Source organism: Cydia amplana, chromosome 16 (genome assembly GCF_948474715.1).
Source record: "Cydia amplana chromosome 16, ilCydAmpl1.1, whole genome shotgun sequence".
Classification (NCBI taxonomy): domain Eukaryota; kingdom Metazoa; phylum Arthropoda; class Insecta; order Lepidoptera; family Tortricidae; genus Cydia; species Cydia amplana.
Genome location: NC_086084.1, coordinates 2415182 through 2434012, shown reverse-complemented (window position 1 = coordinate 2434012; position 18831 = coordinate 2415182). Strand labels below are relative to the sequence as shown.

Below are 18831 nucleotides of genomic sequence, written 5' to 3'. Positions count from 1 at the left end.
GGCGACTTTTTTACGTTTCTACCTTGACTATAGAGATGATGGTGATTGTGATTTAGCTACTTTTAGACATGGCAAATTTAAGCTACCTGCATGATAATACTCTGCAAATAGTACTCTGCAGTTGGCATATTTAATTAACATGTATTTTTTTATACAGATTCTTTTTCAAGCAGCTGCAGTAAACAGTACAAAATGCTACAAGTTAGAAAAGCGATGATATAATGTTTTTTTTTTCAGGAAACAAAGAGTATGGCTACTTCCCGTTCTCAAACGCGTCGGCGCTATCAATACTGGAATACTCGAAGGATATGAACTACGAGGACGCAATTATCATATTTGAGGTAAGCCATCATCATCGTATTCATAACTAGCGACCCGCCCCGGCTTCGCACGGGTTAACAAATTATACAAAAACCTTCCTCAATAATCACTCTATCGATAGGTGATGAAAATCCGTTCAGTAGTTTTTGAGTTTATCGCGAACATACAAACTTACAGACAGATGCGGCGGGGGACTTGGTTTTATAAGGTGTAGTGATTTTCCTAGCACAACTAGTCCTTTGTCTCGACTTTTTTTATGATAACTGTAAACGAGCAGACGAATCGCCCTATGGTAAGCAATCACCGTCGCCCATGGATACCTGCAACACCAGAGGGGTTGCAAGACTTGCAAGTTTTCATATTTTTTATCTGACCTGAACCATACTTATCATTATCAAATAGAAATAAACTTTCAGTTTCACGCTGTCGTTCCATTTCATGGTATGTAATTTAATAGGGATGATGACACATGTTGAATTTTATAACAAAATCTAGTAAAATAGATAGCAAACAAGCAATTTATCACAATAATGTGGATATTAACCTGTCGAATCCCACGATATGACGTCACCATAAGCGTTCTGGCTAAATAAAATATGGAAATAATACAAAAATACAGGACCTGAAAGTTTCAAAATTTAAGTTTTTTTTAACTTCCAAAAACGATAAAAGTAAGGGTACCATTCGATTCCTTACATTTTATCCAAAAAAAATATTGTATAGCAACTATATACATAAACGCAATATTTCACCGACAAAAACGCAATTTTCTTGTTTTGTCCATACGAGAAGATGGGCTCTCGGAGACCTTGACGTCACGTTCATTTATCGTTTTGTTAAGGGCGTTTCGCGAGTGAAGTGCGACTGTCGGCCTACGACTACAATTTCTGACTTTTGTGTTACTTTGATGCAATGGGTCCCATATAGACATTTGATCCTAAAAACAAACCCGATCGATTGATGATGAACCCGATAAATGAAAATTAGTCATGTACCCTATTGTTAGGCACTTTTGTGATACGATTGCTGGTCAGAAGCTAAGGTCACTGTTACAGTCTCTGAGATAGGCCGCCATACACATCCAGTCATCCATTCGTACAATGTCTTACATATCTAAATGGCATGACAATGCATGCACACATTGCACTATCATGTACCTATGAGCTATGAGTAATAGCTACATTGTGGCTGGGTTATACTTTGGAAACATTTATAACAAATATAAGGTCAAAGGCTAATTCCGTCATAGAGGCTATTCCGTCTACTAGCGTTTTTCTCGAACAACGAACAAAATTGATAATTTCATCGACAAAGCAGCGATTGCTTTTAGTTTCAGCAATCGAAAGCAGATTGTTTTTTTTCTACGATTGAATATCAAAAGAAATATACGCTCGTGGTCGAGGACGGAATAATCCCTATGACGGAATTATCTACATTGACCTTAGATATTTTCCTTCCTCATATCAAATTAATTAGTCAGTCGAAATCTGTTTAAAGTATCATATTATCGTTGATAAAACGCGGTAGGACCGTATATAATTACACAATCAATCTCACACAGGAAATTGATAGTTTTAAAACGGAACAATACTTCGATGCGGTATTGTTGTACATGTTGCAATCAGAAGAGCGTAAGCGCCACATAGTTTCAAATCACATAGTATCAAAACTGGATCTTAATGTTATGCGAACATGGTCTATTTTCCTTATGATCGCTATTTCTGTAATTAAGTGTCGATGACTTGAAACTATGTTTGGGTCATGTATATTTCGGTTAGGTTAGATAAATAAAATTTGTGAATATTTCGAACAAATGGTAACTTATTTGTCTGTAAATAAGGCTATCTATACATATAATAAAGCTGAAGAGGGTCGAAAGTCTGTACATGGAAGATATTCGAAAAAAAGTTGGTTGGGGATACTTAGAATCGATAACAGAACACGTTCCAACAGTTTTTAGAATTTTTGTCTGTTTGTCTGTTTATCTGTTTACTTATCTGTTTGTCTGTTTATCTGTTTATTTGACCGCGCATCACGTGAAAACGGCTGAACGGATTTTGATGAAAACTTTACTATTCTGTCAAGAAAATCCCTGGCCCTATTTTAGGCAAAAAAAATTCAACCCCTAAAAGGGGGGGTGGCCACTACACTCAATTAACTTATGTTTGCACCTGAATCTTATGGCGCTAACTTAAGAAAGTGGTGCAAACTTTTTTGTGTATGTACTTTGTAAAAAAAAAACAAAATTTTTCTTAGTCAATGTCAAACGTCTTTGCAAATACATATTAAACCACATTTATAGACGGGTCTATCGCGGGTCTATTGACAATAATTAACATTATGTGAAGTGGGTGGTTTGAAAATATGATGTCTACCCCAAACTTTTTCATACACTTTTCGTCGGGTAGTTGCACAAATCTCTGTTTTGACATTTTGTTGGGACATCAGTTAGCCGCGATCATGACCAGTGAAACCTGTGTCGAAACGTCGGTAAATAAAGGTAATAAAATAAATTTCGAGATAGGCCCGTCTATAAAATGTGAGTTAATATGTGTTCAAAACGCGAAAGTTTTTAAATTTTAAATAGGTATTATGTCTTTGTAAATGTCAAACAATTTTGGACTTGCATTTTAAACGCGTTACCATACCTTTCCGAAAAAAACTAATTTTTCGCGAAATTCTCGAAACGTATTGAGGTTACAAGGTAGCACGGTCTCAGGAATCTGAGGAAGAATCGGAGACGTTCACGCAGTGCGAAGAACGGTTGACCGTTCAGCGGATTCGCACGACAGACGCGCTCGACGGCAAGTACTGTGGTGCATCAGGGGGTACTGGAGAGAGTCGTACGTCTATACTTACCTAGGTACACATGCGCGAATATTGGCGGAAATCGAAAGTGAACAGGCAGTATATACCTAAATCCATTAACACTGTCTTGGATGAAGGCAACGTCACAACAGACCCTCCGGAGTTGCTAAACTCATTGAGTGCTTCAGGACTCCCAGCACACACATTAACCTACATTAATACTATTGTTCTGTGTTTAAGCACTGACGCCACTGACATCCAGGACGCTTCGGGCCTTCGGCCCTACGCGGAGCTCGGCCTTCGGCTTTCACATTAGATATCCACACCAAAATTCAACCATGGCGGCTGTGTGCCTGACATAGCCTCTCTCAATTTTTTCTATCAAAAAAATTCGCGCTCGCTACGCTCGCGTTTTTAACTTTTAAGGTTAAGCCTACTTTGATAAAGGTGGCATTCTGGGCACCCTACCGAGCGACTACTACTACGACTTAAGCATTGACATCCTGGACGCTTCGGGCCTTCGACCCTACATAAAGCTCGGCCTTCGGCCTTCGAATTTAGACATATACTATTGTTCTGTGTTTAAGCACTGACATCCTGGACGCTTCGGGCCTTCGGCCCTAAGCGGAGCTCGGCCTTCCGCTTTCGCATTTAGACACTGATACCATTGTTCTGTGATTAAGCACTGACATCCTGGACGCTTCGGGCCTTCGGCCCTACATGGAGCTCGGCCTTCGGCTTTCGCATTAGATATCCACACCAAAATTTCACGTAAACCACTACGGCTATGTCCCTGACATAGCCTCTCAAATTTTTTTTCTATCAAAAAAAATTCGCGCTCGCTACGCTCGCGTTTTTAATACGATTTTAAAAGTTAAGCCTTATTTGATAAAGGTGGCATTCTGGGCACGCTACCGATCGACTACTACTTCGACTTAAGCACTGACATCCTGGACGCTTCGGGCCTTTGGCCCTACGCGGAGCTCGGCCTTCGCATTTAGACACTGATACTATTGTTCTGTGATTAAGCACTGACATCCTGGACGCTTCGGGCCTTTGACCCTACACGAAGCTCGGCCTTCGGCCTTCGTATTTAGACACTTATACTATTGTTCTGTGCTTAAAGCACTTGACAGACTGGACGTTTCGGGCCTTCGGCCCTACATGGAGCTCGGCCTTCGGCTCTCGCATTAGATATCCACACCAACGTTTCACGTAAACCATTGCGGCTGTGTCCCTGACATAGCATCTCTCAATTTTTTTTTCTATCAAAAAAATTCGCGCTCGCTACGCTCGCGTTTTTAATACGATTGTATGGGTTAAGCCCTACTTTAATAAAGATGCCATTCTGGGCACCCTACCAAGCGACTACAACATAGGCCAATTTTTTTAAATTTAAGTGTTATTTAATAAATAACACTATCAGTCCGCTAATCGTATCCATCTGTCAACTTTACTTCAAGTTCCGCCTCCAGGGGAGAGAAAGAGAAATTAGGGATGAATTAGCTTACTGACACAGACCGAATTCCACGCGGGCGTAGCCGCGGGCACAGCTAGTAAGGCTATAAAGACGCTATTAGAAAACGTCTCTATCGATACGGGCCTTTTTTATGATATAGGAGGCAAACGAACCGAGGAATCGTCTCATGGTAAGAGATTACCCTGGCCTATAGACACCCGCAACAGCAGTGGGGTTGTAAGTGCGCTGCCGGCCTTTAAGATGGGAGTACGCTCTTTCTTTGAAGGTTTGAAGGTCGTATCGCTCCGGAAATACAGCAGGCAACAGTTCATTTCACAGTTTAGCTGTGTGAGGCAGGAAGTTTCTTTAGAAACGCACAGTTGAGGACTGCCAACCATCTAAGTGGTGAAAATGGAAATTTGGGTGAACCTCGCATTTAAAATTAAGAAGAGAATTAATATTTCATTTATATATCTCGAAACCTATAATAACACTGATTTAAACTTTCACGATTTTTACACTTTATTAAATTGTACAACGGGACTTAATCGCGTATGTAAGTTTTAAGATTTACCTCCGACGTTTCGAGGACGGCGTTGTCCCCATGGTCTCGGAGAAGACTGGCTGAAGTTGACATCAGCATTTTCTAACCGCGCGAGTTTTTCCAACCAAGTGCAAGTGAGTTTGACCAAGTGCGGGTAGTTCGAAAAACTCGCGCGGTTAGAAGATGCTGATGTCAACTTAAGCCAGTCTTCTCCGAGACCACGGGGACAACGCCGTCCTCGAAACGTCGGAGGTAAATCTTAAAGCTTACATACGCGATTAAGTCCCGTTGTACAATTTAATAACCTATAATCAGTGGCGTGCACAGAGATTTGAGACTGGGTAGGCAAAAAAAAACCGGCCAAGTGCGAGTTGGACTCGCGCACGAAGCGTTCCGTACCATTACGCAAAAAACTGCAAAAAAATCACGTTTGTTGTATGTGAACACCACTTAAATATTTATTATATTCTGTTTTTAGTATTTGTTGTTATAGCGGCAACAGAAATACATCATCTGTGAAAATTTCAACTGCCTAGCTATCACGGTTCATGAGATAAAGCCTGGTGACAGACAGATGGACGGACGGACAGCGGAGTCTTAGTAATAGGGTCCCGTTTTTACCCTTTGGGTACGGAACCCTTAAAATAAGAGCTACTAACAGTCTTACTAGCTTACCAACAAAAATCCGTGATGGTTTCACATCCTTGTCAAGTCGGTTAATAATAACGTACGTAATTAAGTATGTAATTAACCACGGCAAATATACGAAAACTGATTGATTTTACTTTACCACTTGTTTGTGTTAATTGCAATTCCGATGTTCACCGGCCCTTTTCAATCACTTTTTTTTGCTAAAAGAAAGCTTTGAGTATGCATAATTTTTAATAGTCGGTACACACACACACACACACACACACACCGTACAACGTTCACAATTTAAAATATCCATATTTTCACTAATCACAATTATTCTAATTGCCGGTAACTGTTATCGTTATCTCACCGAACAAAATAAAAAAAATGTAAATAAATAAGTAAACTAAACGAATGAAAAAGTAGTCTCGTCTTTATACTAAGTTACCATAACAAATGCTACTTTTTAAAATAGTCACGTAATCATGCATCGCATCGGAACTATTCGGAAACCTTCGGCCTTCATCGTTAAGGATTCGAACGATAGGCGCTGCCTATCAGCGTCTAAATGTGTGCATTACTTGTATCATTGTGTGCTCGTATTTATAGGAAGGCCCACTACACTGTTACCGCGTAACTACGACTCACGGACATGCACACATAGAAAGGTTTAGGCCGAAATGTTTTCTGTCTTTGCCGTGCAAGGCGGCAGGCGCGCAGCGGCGCTAGTGCCGCGTGGCCCGCGTGGTGTAAACTTCGTTGCGTAGAATTATAGATGACGACAACGGACACCGGTAGATGGAGCGCTTATTAATTTTTTAGAATGTTTTATAGATTACAGATACGATCAAGTATAAATTAAAGTAGTTTAAAAGGATATATATCGGAATTATAGTAGGGTAGGCAGTGCCTTTATGAAGTGCACGCCACTGCCTATAATAACTACAACAACTCTTTTACCTACAGAATATGGAGTCCGAAATGTGGCCGAACAAACTGAACTACACGATTCGGATGAAGAACAATTTCAGGACCAACCAGTACGAACCTGAAGACCCGTTAGATATGGGACACCATGAGTACTTTGGTAAGTCTTCATCATCAATTAATAGTACATTATTGTCGAGGTTCGGAAGTAGCTACTTGCAGGCTGAGGATTCGTTTTAAACGGACGACCTTGGGAGTCCGTTTAATTGAATCCGAAGCCAGCAAGTAGCCTTCCAGCCGAGTCATATATAGTGTTTTTTCTCAATAATGCTGCAAGAAATAGAAATATTTTACAGAAGCAACGTTCTAATTTTCACAGAATAAAGTAAAACCATTAAAAAGATTTGCTTGCCGCCTTAAAAAAAAAGACGTGTATTTTTCTGCTGAAAATACGCCAACGTATTTGAGACACCTAAATAGTCACGGTACCAAATTATAATAATAAGTGCTGATCATCTGTTTGGCTGTTTAATGGACCTATGCCTTCATTTGATATGGCCATTTAAAGTTTTAAAAAGTTTGGAACTCGTTAAATAATGGAATTTGTATGCAACATTGCAGTCCCGAAATCGAGCCTGCAATGTTTATAACTTTTTAATTTTTTGAATGACCATAAACTACGCACTTCGCGACCTATTTTTTAACCGGCAACGTCGACTTTGCCGTCCATTTTTGAGAAAACTTATTATTACTTTTGATTAAGTCAGGTCCCCACAGAAAACCATCGCCACGGTTTACCGTGGCATTATGCTGAGGGGGATCCTATTTTAGCGTCCAAATGTTTTTTTTGTCTGCATGCCTTTCTTTTTTATGTACATACTATGTTGTGGCGTTAAATAAATGTATTTTCTTTCTTTATTTTCCTTTCATCTTAAGCTACCGCAGGCCAACAACGCAATCTGCTGCATAGGAGTTGATAGGCGTAGAAAGAACAAGACATTAATTTCAACCCTATCAACATAATTTATTTCTTATCACTATTTACCCCTTTAGTCCCACAGACGAGATATCGGGCCAGCAATGACAGTCAAAATTCAATACTAAATTCAAACCCTTATGGTCGTTATTGGTGGCAAATTTAGATCCTTGTAAAAACGTTAAAAATGCCTTTTTGCCGGCCTTCTAGCCTAGTCGGTAGTGATCCTGCCTACGAAGAGGAGGTCCCGGGTTCAAATTCTGGTATGGCCACTTATTTGTGTGTTTATCACAAATATTTGTTCCTTAGTTATGGACCCGCAATACAAGCCTTACTTGAGCTTACTATGACTAGGTCGATGTGTAAAATTGTCCTATAATTTTTTTTTTGCAGGTATGCAGTACGAGGAGTTCATGCGTCTGCAGTGGGCCATAGACACCAGCTATTTGCGTCTTTTGACCGGCGCCAATATAGGCCAGGTTAGTTTTTTTAAAAGGCACCTTTCTGACCTTAATTTCTCCTGATGATCGGTGAGGATGAGGTAGCATGATGAGTTGACGAATCTAAATAAAAACGTTGACTTACTACAATGTATGTAAGGGCGGAATATTTAGCTTGCGGTATATTTGTTCTTGTCACATTATCATGGGCGCGGACCATGGTCAAAATTTGTGTTTTAGATCGATAAAATTATTCTAAATTCTCCCTATTCTGAAAATGTTATATTAAACTAAATTAAAGGAACCAACATCAAAATGTTTCCCTGTTCATTTCACTTAATCGTTCTTATTTCACACATAGTCTCTAGACCTTAAGTCTCCAAGTAACTAAATTTTTAATCTAATTTTTTCTGTCTCCACAGACCATGGAACTCCAAGAATTTCCCTTTGCGGCCGCCCAATTCAACACCAACGTGGTGGCGGTGAGCCAGCTATCGGCATTTTTGTTGCCGTTCGCACTTACACTCACGTTCGTGTTCCTCACGGGCAGGCTTTTCGAGGAGAAAAACAGCGGCATGCATGTGAGTGGAAGTTATTGACCTAATGTCGTAGTGTATAAGGTTCAGATTACAGCAACACCGTGTGTACGCCAGAATACAGAACAGGGAACTGAGTGGACTTTACGTCTATACTGTATAAGGATCAGATTACAACAGTGAGTTAGCTGACAGCCAGATGGCGTGGTTGAGCACTCTCAAATTTTCCTTCCTCACAAGCATTGTATGGTAACCAAGATGGCGCGTTTTTGGTTCCCATTTCACCTCTTTTTTATCAATATTAAACTAACGTTTCATTCGCAGGAGCTGGTGAAAATGGTAGGCGTGTCCTGGGAAGAGCTAAGCATCTCCCACGTCCTAGACCTAGTACCCCATCTCCTTCTCTACGCGGTGGGCGGCGCACTGTTCTACAAGATTGACAACCTGATACCCGTCACGTGCGGTTTCTACATAGCACTCGCGATGGCGCTACATTTCTTGATTGTGGTAGCGCTGGCGTTCGTCACAGTTTACGTGTTTAACATGAGTAAGTACTCGGTATAGCTCCTAAGAAAGAGCTCTACATATGACTCTACACGGTACACTATACTGTACTATTAGATAGACGATCTCATACCCGTTACGTGCGGGTTCTATAGCACTCGCGATGGCTGAATAAAAAGACTGACCTACTAAAACGTGTTTTTTTTAGCTCAATACCTGGAACTGATCACCATGTCAGTCTATACCGCATTCCTAGTCGCCAGTATGTTGAGTCAGAAACTCAAGAGCCGCGCCTTGTCTCTCCTGTGCTGTCTACTGCCACATGACCCTTTCGTGCGGTTCTGGAGGGCAATTGGTTCTAGAGAAATGTTCGGTAAGTTGTACCTTTAGTATAAACCGTGTTAGTATATGGGTGAATCAACTTTTCACCACACCAGCTCGGAAAGGCTTATTTTGCACTTCAAAAACTGATAGCAAAGTTGCATTTTATTCACATGTGAGGCAAAGTAATGTAATGCAAATTTTGAGTTGCTTTCTTACGTTTGCTTGACTTGAATTGACTTATAAATGATGATTTTGGATGACAAATATTTAATAACATTCATTTGGATTTGATTTGGTTTGATTTTGTTTGATATTTTACATTTAATATTTGCTTCGGATTGGTGTGGTGAAAAATTTTGTGTTTCACTCGGGACCAAATTTCGTTTAACCCTCGTGCTTTGAAACCCTCGCAACGCTCAAGATTCCATTTTTCGAACCTTCATTCAATTTCGAAATGTTTCGCTTACTCGGGTATCAATATTAGCACGAGCGGTTAAACAACAACTTTGCCCCCTTGTTAAACAAATAACTATTTCTTGTTGCCATGGCTACTCTCTCCTAGATCGCTCTTAAAACCATCGTTTTTAATTATTCAAAAACATACATTTTTGTGGTAATTTTTCAAACCATCTAAGCATGTTGGTGTGGTATTATGGTACATTATGAATGTTCAACCAGCAATATTAAGAGTTGAGGTTTAATTTGTAGTATTGTTACAGGTGGCAGCATATCGATCACAAACATGTGGACGCGGAACGCAGCCGAACAGACCGCCGTCGCCGAACTGTATCTATTCATGGTGCTACAGATAATCCTGCTGTCTATGATCGCCTGGTACCTCTCTAGAGTGCGACCGGGGAAGTACGGGCAAGCGTTACCCTGGAACTTTCCATTTAGTGTAAGTCTAGTTATTCGCCAGATCTGAGGCAAAATCCAATGATATAAAATATATGCGAATCCCGTTTGATTCAAGATATTATTACCCGTTCGCTTCAAGTTGCCGATAACTCGTGGCCCGCTTTCCCGCGTCATCCCCTCTGACGCCTTATCCACACGGCTACCACAGCTCTACAACTACTTTTATTACTTACATTTAATACAACCACAAAAATTATTAAATAAAGTGAGCATTAAAAAATAAAATATGTAGGAACTTATTTTTTGTCGACAGTACTAGTACGTGTTGATATCATGTAACGGTCGCCGACAGCCAACTAAAGCGAACGGGTAGTATTATAATGTTTTACCACAGAATAACTAATAGTACTACCGTACAGAAAATTCACTCCTTCACAAAAGTTAGATTTAGGTATAAAATTACACCTATATCGCCGCCTGCAAGCAGAATTGAAACTTATAACCGCGCATGAACCGTGAATCTCCTTTGCGCGCCGCAGTTTTATGACCGAGCTGTGAGTGTCGGCACGGGGTTATCACTTGACAAGTTTTTATACCTAAAGTCTATTTTTTTATTCGGTAGACTGAAATTTCATACTATGAACTGTCATTTCAGTCTACCGAATAAAAAAATAGACTTTATACCCACTGATTTATTATTTTTAAGATAAATATGTAGGAATTACAAACGTTGATTATGTAAACATACATTTTTTATCCGGAGATAGTATGTCTGATTGTCACGGAAGTAAGTTTCGAAGCCATTGTGTATTTTCAATTTTGCGCGAGCGCCGCATAACACGACTATCGTGCGCGCCGAGCGGCAGCCCACTGCCATACGCCTGTCCGATGGGCGCGCCGGCCAAATGTACCTAAACTGCGGAGTGACACCCCCCTGGTTTTACTGTGATAGATGTACATTGGAATTTACAAAATCGAATGATTGTCTCATTAGTCGCTCGCTCGCAGCGATAAGGAAACCACGCGCGCGCCGCGAATAATTACGCGCATAGGTGCAGTACGAAACTAAGTGTCACAACCGAAATTAACAGTCATGGTGAACTATAAGTGCTCTAAATGCACCAAAGTGCTAACTAAAAAACAGCCAGGCCTCCAATGCAGCAAATGCAACAAGTGGATACACGGCAAGTGTGCCGACCTGTCTCCAGAACAGCTAAATATATTATTTACGATGGAAGCTGCAGATTGGAAATGCCGAAATTGCGTTGGGAGTACCAACGCAAAAAGGATTTCGTTCATAATGCCCGACGTCGAGGAAGACGAGAACACCGATACGGAATGCGTGCCAACACCTACCCCCATCAACCTGGAAACAATGCTAAGCGATCTCAAGCGCGAAATACGTGAACTCATCCATACGGAAATGAAAAAATCACTACAATTCTACTCAGATAAGATCGACGACTATGAAATAAAGATAAACGATTTTGAAAAACAATACTTAGGCCTAAAAAACAACTGCAAGAACCTTCTCCTAAAAAATGAAGTGTTAGAACAAAGGGTTAACGCGTTAGAACAAAACCTCATCAACAACCAATTAGAAATCGTTGGCATCGAAAAACAGGAGCAAGAAGACGTCCTGTCTATTACCAAAACAATATGTACCAAGCTCAACCAAAATATCCAAGACATTGTCAACGTGTACCGGAAAGAACCGAAACATAGTGCCAAGAACAACAATAGTGTTTCCGAAGACGCTGCTAACACATCATCTGCGGGCACAGCGGCCAGGCGAGCACAAGAGCCGATTGTTGTCAAGCTCCGAGAAGGTTGCCGTGGCGCATGGCTAGGCGCTGCCAAAACAACTAACATGAGTGCCAAAGATGTCCTGCGAACGGAAAAGGACTCAAAAATAATACTGCGCGAGTCACTAACACCCTTCACCGCATTCTTGAGGTGGAAAGCCAAAACATCTCTACAGGAATCAGGCCTCTTCAAATACGTATGGTGCAAAAATGGACTGGTATATGCACGAAAGGACGACAAAGGCAAACCGCACATAATTCGCTCAACAAAAGACATAAGCCGTCTTGCAGGAGACAATGAGGAAACAAACACAGAATGAATAGCCAAACGTAATGAAACTGCCTACGTTAAATATTAGGAATCAAAATGGACGACACACACTTCTCAAGCATTATAGAAGAAAACCACAACACCTGGAACGAGTTCGTCGACAATATTCCTCCTCAACAGAATTCTATCATAACCTTACACGTGAACATTAGATCCATGGTTAAAAACTTCACGCAACTAGAATACATGATAACTAGTAGTTCAAAAACGGTGCATGTTATAGTGGTGACCGAAGCAAACATCTCGCACGAATGTGTAAGACTGTTCACACTAGACAATTACGAACACTTTACCGAGCTACGGACCGATAGAAGGGGCGGCGGAGTAATCGTCTACGTACATAAAAGTATTCGCTTTGACAGGCACGTGATATCAACAAATAACTTTGAATGTATCCTAGGTAAGATAACAACGAATTCCAACTTTAACATACATCTATGTGCTATATATAGACCTCCGAATTTAAATAAAACCCTATTTGTGCAAGAACTATCAAAAATTATATCCCCCCCACTTAGTAACAATAATAATTATGTAATCATAGGTGACATAAACATCGACTTGAAGCAATCCAATCCCACAGTATCATATTACCTAAATAAATTAAGCGAAAAAGGTCTGGAACAAGGCATCAGCCAGTACACACGTATAGAACCAAGAGGCAACCGTATTACTAAGTCGTGTATCGATCATGTGTTCATCCGTTACCAACCGCCGGCCGGCCGTAGTAACAATACCAGCCAGATAAGAACCACAGTAATCAACAATGCGCTCGCCGACCACCTCATAACAGGTTTCGCATTAGTAGATAACTTGCCCGCGCCAATGCAACCAAAATACGCACTTAAAATAGATAACAAAAAGGTGACAATGGAACTGCGTGCTGCTGACTGGAGCCTTGGTCTAAAATATGATGACCCAAACGATGTACTTAACTTCATAATAGATAAATTTAAAATAGCCTATGATAAATGTAAATATAAAACTAAAACCCATATGAGTAAAAGGAAAAATGTTAATTGGATAAACGACAATGTAATAAAAATGTGTAAAAAAAGGGACGAATTGTACAAAATATGGCATCAAGATCAAAGTAATGCGGAAAAAAGACTCTTATATAATATTTACAGAAATAAAACAAATAAATATATAAATAATTTAAAAAATAAGAAAATAAAAAATGACATACGTGAAAATTTTAAAAATCAAAAAAAAGTCTGGGAAATCGTTAACAAATTATGTGGTAAGATCACAAGATCGATCGACGAAATTGTAATAAAAAATTTCAAAAATTACGACATTCACGCCATAGTCAATAAATTTGCTAACGATTTCAGAGATAACGTAAACAAAATATGTTCGGCCTGTGATAAGCCAATTTTAACAGAAAGCTCGTACGCCCAGAACCCAACTATTTCGCTAAATGTAAAAAAAGCCACCAAAAAAACTGTCTCACTAATCATAAACCAACTCAATTAAAAAAAAAGTCCAGGCATAGATGGGATACGAGCGGCGGATATTCAAAACATAAACACGGAAATCACCCCAATTATTACCCACTTAATAAATACTTGCAGCAATACCTCAATTTACCCCGACAAACTAAAAATAGGCACCATTAGACCGATTCATAAAAAAGGGAGCTATTGCGACACTAATAACTACCGACCTATAACGATATTATCTTGTGTTGATAAAATAATTGAAAGATTTTTTGGAAACCAAATACAGGACTTTTTACATGAAAATAACATTATTAATCACAAACAATACGGCTTTCAGAAGGGAAAAAATACTTCTCAACTATTATGTAACTTCACAAACGAAGTCAATACCTACCTAAATGACAAAAAACATGTACTTGTCCTATTTATTGATTTCAGCAAGGCCTTTGATACTTTGAGGTTCAACACACTTTATAACAAGCTTCTGCGAAGTGGTATACAGGGCCCTTTTTTAGAACTAATAAAAAACTATCATACTAATCGTTTCACGGCAGTAAAAGTCGACAATACTTATAGTAACTTAATTCCCACAGAGAGAGGCACCGCACAGGGGTCGATTTTCTCAACAACTGAATACCTACTGTACGTAAATGATATGTGCAATATATTTGCTGACGGTTCTGTGTACCAATTCGCAGACGACACTTGCCTCATGGCCGCCCACTCCGACATAAAAATAGCAGAAAATATCCTACAAAAAAATTTCAACCTATTATGTGCATGGGCCCACGATGTGGGATTAGTCATTAACTACGAAAAAACAAAAGTTATGTATATCCACTCCGCTTACAAAAAATGCAAAATAAAACATAGGATCATAGCACACAAACACCAGTGCCTACACCGCGTTACAACGATTACATGCGATTGCGAACCCCTGGAGCAAGTAGATACACACACATACCTTGGCCTTAAGATAGACAATACATTTAACTGGGGCCCACACATTAATTATGTCTGTAATAAACTGAGATCCATATTGTCCAATTTATCCCTTTTGAAATATAAAATACCCTTTAGTACCCGTAGAATGTTATACATGTCATTAGCCGAATCTATCATTAGTTATAGCTTAAGTAGCTACGGCAGAACTTATAAAACTTACTTAGATAATATATATAAACTACAGCTAAGCCTTATAAAAACAATTGTACCTAACTCGATAAGGAAAATGTATAGAAATGACGAAACAAAGCTATTTAATTACTGTAAAATAATTAATGTCTATGATAAGTTTAAAATGATGCTAGTATGTGATGAAATCGCTAACTTACCTTACCTTAAAAATAGATCTAGGTCACAAAAATTAAGAAATATCAATATACCTATGTATGTCCTACCTACTTACAATAATACCTACGGAAAAAGAGTCTGGCAATTTACGTTACCCCATACATTAAACTCATGGCCTAACGATGTAAATCAAAATATACTTAATAATACACATAAGACCAAAACAATAATAAAAAATATGTTGTTATCAAGCACAGGTGCGCGCCCGAGTTGTTTAACAGCAACTCAGGTTAGCTAAAATGATTATTTATATGTACTTACCATCCTTTCCTTATTATCTAGATAAATAACTACCAAACCGGAATGTAAACGAGCGACAATGGCGGCAGATAAACCGTACGCGGTTTTCGCTCGCTGTTTGTATTGTTATATTAGTATTTAAGAGTTTTGGATAAATTAAAAAAAAAAAAAAAATTATTTCACTCTTTTCAGAAAGATTATTGGTGCATGCAGCCAAAAGTAGAGGTCGCGCCGGAAGAGACCCAGTTCGACCCATGTGAGGCCGACCCGCGCTACTTCGAGAAGGCCCCCGCTGGCCTCCCGGTTGGCATACAGGTCAACGATGTCTACAAGGTAAGAAAATAAACCTCTCTCGATATCGTCTAATAATGATACGCTTTTAGTACTTAGATGATTCATATAAATAAGGAAAAAGTTTGGCCCCATGATACTCCCTTGTGGAACACCATAATTAGGAGAGAGTTTGCCACTTCTACGTTTTCAGTCTAAACATTATACATTTTCTATAAAAAATATTCCCACATAAACAACTAAGTCTTAGATCATAGACTCATTCCTCATTATTCGATTTTATTGAGTAGATTCGGGATCGTCATGGTATCAAACGCTTTTGCATGGCCCAAGAGTAAACAGGGCATTATTTTGGCAAGGCGAGATGTCAACGACGTAATCTGCAAGGACGGATAGACTCATGCACTGGATTATTTCAGTCGTTCGGCAAAGACCCGGCGTTGAGTGGCGTGAGTTTAACCGTGTACCGCGGCGAGATCACCGTGCTGCTCGGCCACAACGGCGCCGGCAAGACCACCCTCATCAACATCATCACCGGTTTGTATTTTATGCCCAGATTTTCATTTTGTGCTCAATTTTTTTTTCTCTCATTTTATCTGTAATCGGCTGTTTAAGCCATAATCAGATGTTATTTCTTTTTTCAGGGTTTTGAGAGGTATTCAATTAAATACTCTTGACATTGACAGAATTTATCTGCTAGTGCCTCTGGTGTAGCCGCAGTATTGCCACCTTTTCAGCCTACTCGGTTTGTCATTGGTATTCACCAAGTCCCTTGCAAGTTCGTTCGTACGTTTTTTGAAGTGAAAACTTCTTTAGCGGCGCTGTGCACTTTTTGAGGTGGGGAAAAAATGTTAGACTCGAGACAGATCACGTGACCGTAAGACGGACACGTGACCTGATCGAAAAACTTACAATGTCATTGAGTTTTTCTTTATTGATTTAAATGCCATCTAGTGAGTTTCCCTCTAACTGGTATTAATATAACTCGAGTACTAACAGTGATGTGCTTATGTGTGGGTTTCAAGTAATGCGACGAAATAACGCTAGATGGCGTTAACCTCAATTATACATAGTGCTGCAGACATTTTGCAATAGTGATTGAGTTTTCACTTCTGCCAGCACTCCCGGAGTGCAACCCGTTGTTTTTTTCTCTAATTTTATCTGCAATCGGCTGTTTTAGCCATAATCAGATGTTATGTCTTTTTTCATACTATGAATAGATAATTCTATAAGTAATAGAAATTTAACCCCCATATTCGCCAGGTCTGATATCCGCATCGTCCGGCCGCGTACTAGTTGAAGGCAAGGACACAGTCAAGCAAGCAAAGGACGTCCGCAAGCTGATCGGCCTCTGCCCGCAAGAGAACATCTTCTTCCCGCATCTTACGGTGCTGGAGCACGCCATGTTCTTCGCTATGGTAAGATTTAATCATGATTTTTGAGGTGTTAAAAAAATAAGAAAAATACAAAAGGCAAGGACACAGTCAAGCAAGCAGAGGACGTCCGCAAGCTGATCGGCCTCTGCCCGCAAGAAAACATCGTCTACCCGCATCTTACGGTGCTGGAGCACGCCATGTTCTTCGCTATGGTAAGATTTAATCATGATTTTTGAGGTAGGTAATAAAAAATAAGAATAATACAAAAGGCAAGGACACAGTCAAGCAAGCAAAGGACGTCCGCAAGCTGATCGGCCTCTGCCCGCAAGAGAACATCTTCCCGCATCTTACGGTGCTGGAGCACGCCATGTTCTTCGCTATGGTAAGATTTTATCATGATTTTTGAGGTGTTAAAAAATAATAAAAATACAAAAGGCAAGGACACAGTCAAGCAAGCAGAGGACGTCCGCAAGCTGATCGGCCTCTGCCCGCAAGAGAACATCTTCCCGCATCTTACGGTGCTGGAGCACGCCATGTTCTTCGCTATGGTAAGATTTAATCATGATTTTTGAGGTAGGTAATAAAAAATAAGAATAATACAAAAGGCAAGGACACAGTCAAGCAAGCAAAGGACGTCCGCAAACTTATCGGCCTCTGCCCGCAAGAGAACATCTTCTTGCCGCATCTTACGGTGCTGGAGCACGCCATGTTCTTCGCTATGGTAAGATTTAATCATGATTTTTGAAGTAATAAAAATAAAAAAGTACAAAAAAAAACTAGGGGTCGTGTCGTATCAAAAGTCAAAGAGCTGGCGCAAGATAGGGAATGCTGGAAGATACTTACTCCAACGACAAGATAATAACTTTAACTTTGTGTTCCAGATTCTCAAATCATGACTACGCAATAAACAAGTCATATTTAAAGGGCTTAAATGAAATTTAGAGAATATTATTTCTCGGTTAGTGCGATGAAAACATACTTATGGCGGACTCAAGAAATTTAGGGGGTACCCCGGCAGGGTACTCTAATACATTGTGTCCGAGAAATAGTATAGCATAAACGTGTTTTGAAGTTTTGAATCTCCAAATATTTCCGGCATCGACAGTTCAAATAAGTGACCCTTACCATGATGTCTTATTGCAATTCTGTTTAGGACCTAAACTGAATCGCTAAGGGAAGAGTTATGCTCCTTATGTAGCTCCGTCATTTAGCAATTCCGTGTAGATCCTAAACATCGCATCGCAATAAGGACATCATGGTAAGGCCCCTGATCTAAAAAATAAACAAAGTAGGTAGTTTTTAATTTTTTCGGAAATCCGGACAGTTCCAATTTTCAAGTATAGTTACAATTTTTTTGTCAATTTGACTCACTCCAAGATCATTTCCAACACACACACACACACAATATTTCCAGCTCAAAGGCCAAACACGCTCTCAAGCCCGCAAGTCAGCCATGGACCTATTCTCGAAGCTGCAACTATCAACCAAAGCGAACGCGTTAACGTGCGCGTTGTCGGGTGGTATGAAGCGGCGCGCGCAGCTGGCCTGCGCGGTGGCTGGGGGCGCCCAGGTGCTAGTACTGGACGAGCCTACTAGCGGGCTCGATGTGGAGACTCGCCGTGAGCTGTGGGACTTATTGCTGGTCAGTACACTATAACTT

At 40.0% G+C, this 18831-nt stretch overlaps 1 protein-coding gene across 1 annotated transcript in view; it reads left to right on the top strand.

The window, feature by feature from the left end:
- Nucleotides 1-18831, top strand: part of LOC134655326 (phospholipid-transporting ATPase ABCA3-like) — a 55767-nt gene that overhangs the window by 4498 nt on the left and 32438 nt on the right. The window contains exons 3-13 of the mRNA XM_063510777.1: nt 238-341; nt 6732-6852; nt 8062-8147; nt 8531-8689; nt 8969-9191; nt 9357-9521; nt 10192-10370; nt 15697-15837; nt 16215-16332; nt 17059-17213; nt 18586-18813. Coding sequence (XP_063366847.1) covers nt 238-341; nt 6732-6852; nt 8062-8147; nt 8531-8689; nt 8969-9191; nt 9357-9521; nt 10192-10370; nt 15697-15837; nt 16215-16332; nt 17059-17213; nt 18586-18813 — 1679 coding nt within the window. The remainder of the gene's footprint in view (nt 1-237; nt 342-6731; nt 6853-8061; nt 8148-8530; nt 8690-8968; nt 9192-9356; nt 9522-10191; nt 10371-15696; nt 15838-16214; nt 16333-17058; nt 17214-18585; nt 18814-18831) is intronic.